Here is a 1,818-nt window from a genome sequence, read left to right as displayed (position 1 = left end):
TCATATCCTTCACAGAGAAACCAGATGGGTCAAAATCAACAGACACATGATTATCAGTAGTAAACTTGCGGACAGACACTAAGTTTTTGATAATGTCAGGGACTACAAGATTAACTTTTAGATGAAGAAGACGAGAGGGAAGATGTATAAACTTGGTACCACTAGCCATAACTGGAATATTATTGCCATTGCCAACTAGAATAGAACGAAACTTGCTATAGTTGAAAACGTTATGCAGCGTACCTGGATTTGAAGTGAGATGTGAGGTAGCGCCAGTGTCCATATAAAAACCTTCATCAGGATATTGAAGACTCATGGAGCTATATGCCTATGCAATATCATCCGGTTTGAGAAATTCAGTGGTCGGAGTGAAGTAGGCTTGGCCACGACCTAATCCAGGTGACCGTGCACATTGGGAGCATTGTTGGTGTTGCTGTGGAGAGCGTGGTTGCCAAACATGGGTTGTAGGGTACGGGCATGGAGGCACAGGCCAGTAGGGAGACCATTGAGGCTGGTAGTTGGTCTGGCGGGAATAGCATGTGTAGCCTGGAGTCTGTTGGGCCGTGTGATGTATTCTGGGAGATGGCAGGAGAGGTGGTTGGGCCGTTTGGCTTTGGTTCTAGTTAACGCTGGCCGCTGGGCTTTGGTTACAGTTAATGCTGCTGCTGGAGGGTGGTCGTGGACCACGTTTGCTGTTGCTGGGAGGATTGGGCCGCTGATGTTGACGCTGCACAGGTGAGGCAGCAGCAGCCAATGCTTTCTTTGTAGGGTTTAGGGTTTGTTGAGAACGTCGTATCTCTTTCGTTCTCAGTTGAGATCTTGGAGAGTTGCTGCGCGACTGCCTTTGTTGTCTTAAAAGAGCTTCTTAAGGTGATCCCAGATTTCTTTCGCAGTTTTGCCTGATTTGAGAACGGTGAGCATTAGATCTTTGGCCATGGTAGAGAACATCCACTGGCGACAGAGTGCATCTAGCTGGTTTACGGTAGCGGTTTCGAGATCTGTTGGAGTTGTTGATCCGTCAATTAGAAATGCTAGATTATGAGCTTGGAGATGGAGTTCAAAAAGGAAGACCCATGAAGAATATTCATCCTGTTTAATGTCTAGGAGAATGGGTACAAGGGTTTTGATGTTGTTGACAGCAAAGGCTGGATGTAACTTTTTCATTTCACCGGCCATTCTTGAAGAAGAGAAGAAGAAGGATTTGATGGATCGTTTTTAGGATGATACCATGTCAGATGATGGTTAAACTCCCATGGAGAGTTTCCTTTGTTTCATTCGTTATTATAAAACCAAATAATATTCATGAGTATCTCATAGTAATGAGAGAATAATACTAGGAAAGGAAATAACATAAAGAGAGAATAATATCTAATCTAATAGACACATCAAAGCTACGAGCACCGGTAAGTTAAAATGTTTCATCACTATCTATACTTGTTCTTTATCAGAAAATTTCACAAAGACATCTAGTTGACATCGTTAAAACTTAAAAGTCGAGTTTCCGAGTGAACAGATTTCGTAAATGTACAATGTATGTGCATTTCTTCATTCTACTACTTGGAATTCTTTCATGCTCTTGGATTTATATGCTTCAGCAGCTGGTGAGTTTTACAAAGTAATTGATCAAAACAACAAAAAAAAAAAGACTTTTAGTAACTAATCATATTTAACGAGGATAAGTAAGTTTGCAGGCAATCTTTTTTAAACGATGATCCAAATAAACTTTTATCAAGATAAAAAAAAACAACAGCCTAACCATGCATAGGGCACATGTTAAGTTTAACGAAAGGCTCTGCCTCTTTTAATGCAGTGCAAATA

The 1,818-nt window shown here is 41.2% G+C and overlaps 1 protein-coding gene across 1 annotated transcript; it reads right to left on the bottom strand.

Annotated features, from left to right (window-relative positions):
* Nucleotides 1-852: 852 nt before the first annotated feature.
* LOC113295999 lies at nt 853-1,176 on the bottom strand. Its single transcript, XM_026544324.1, has one exon. It carries the CDS (start codon nt 1,174-1,176, stop codon nt 853-855), a length of 324 nt encoding a protein of 107 aa, XP_026400109.1.
* Between the last annotated feature and the right edge of the window lie 642 nt (nt 1,177-1,818).

Source organism: Papaver somniferum, chromosome 7 (assembly GCF_003573695.1).
Source record: "Papaver somniferum cultivar HN1 chromosome 7, ASM357369v1, whole genome shotgun sequence".
NCBI lineage: Eukaryota > Viridiplantae > Streptophyta > Magnoliopsida > Ranunculales > Papaveraceae > Papaver > Papaver somniferum.
The sequence above is the reverse complement of the archived record's forward strand: the minus strand, read 5'-3'. Positions and strand labels throughout refer to the sequence as shown.

Bases quoted from the DNA above. Each gene is read 5' to 3' on its own strand.
- LOC113295999 (XM_026544324.1), bottom strand. From the start codon at position 1,176: ATGGCCGGTGAAATGAAAAAGTTACATCCAGCCTTTGCTGTCAACAAC.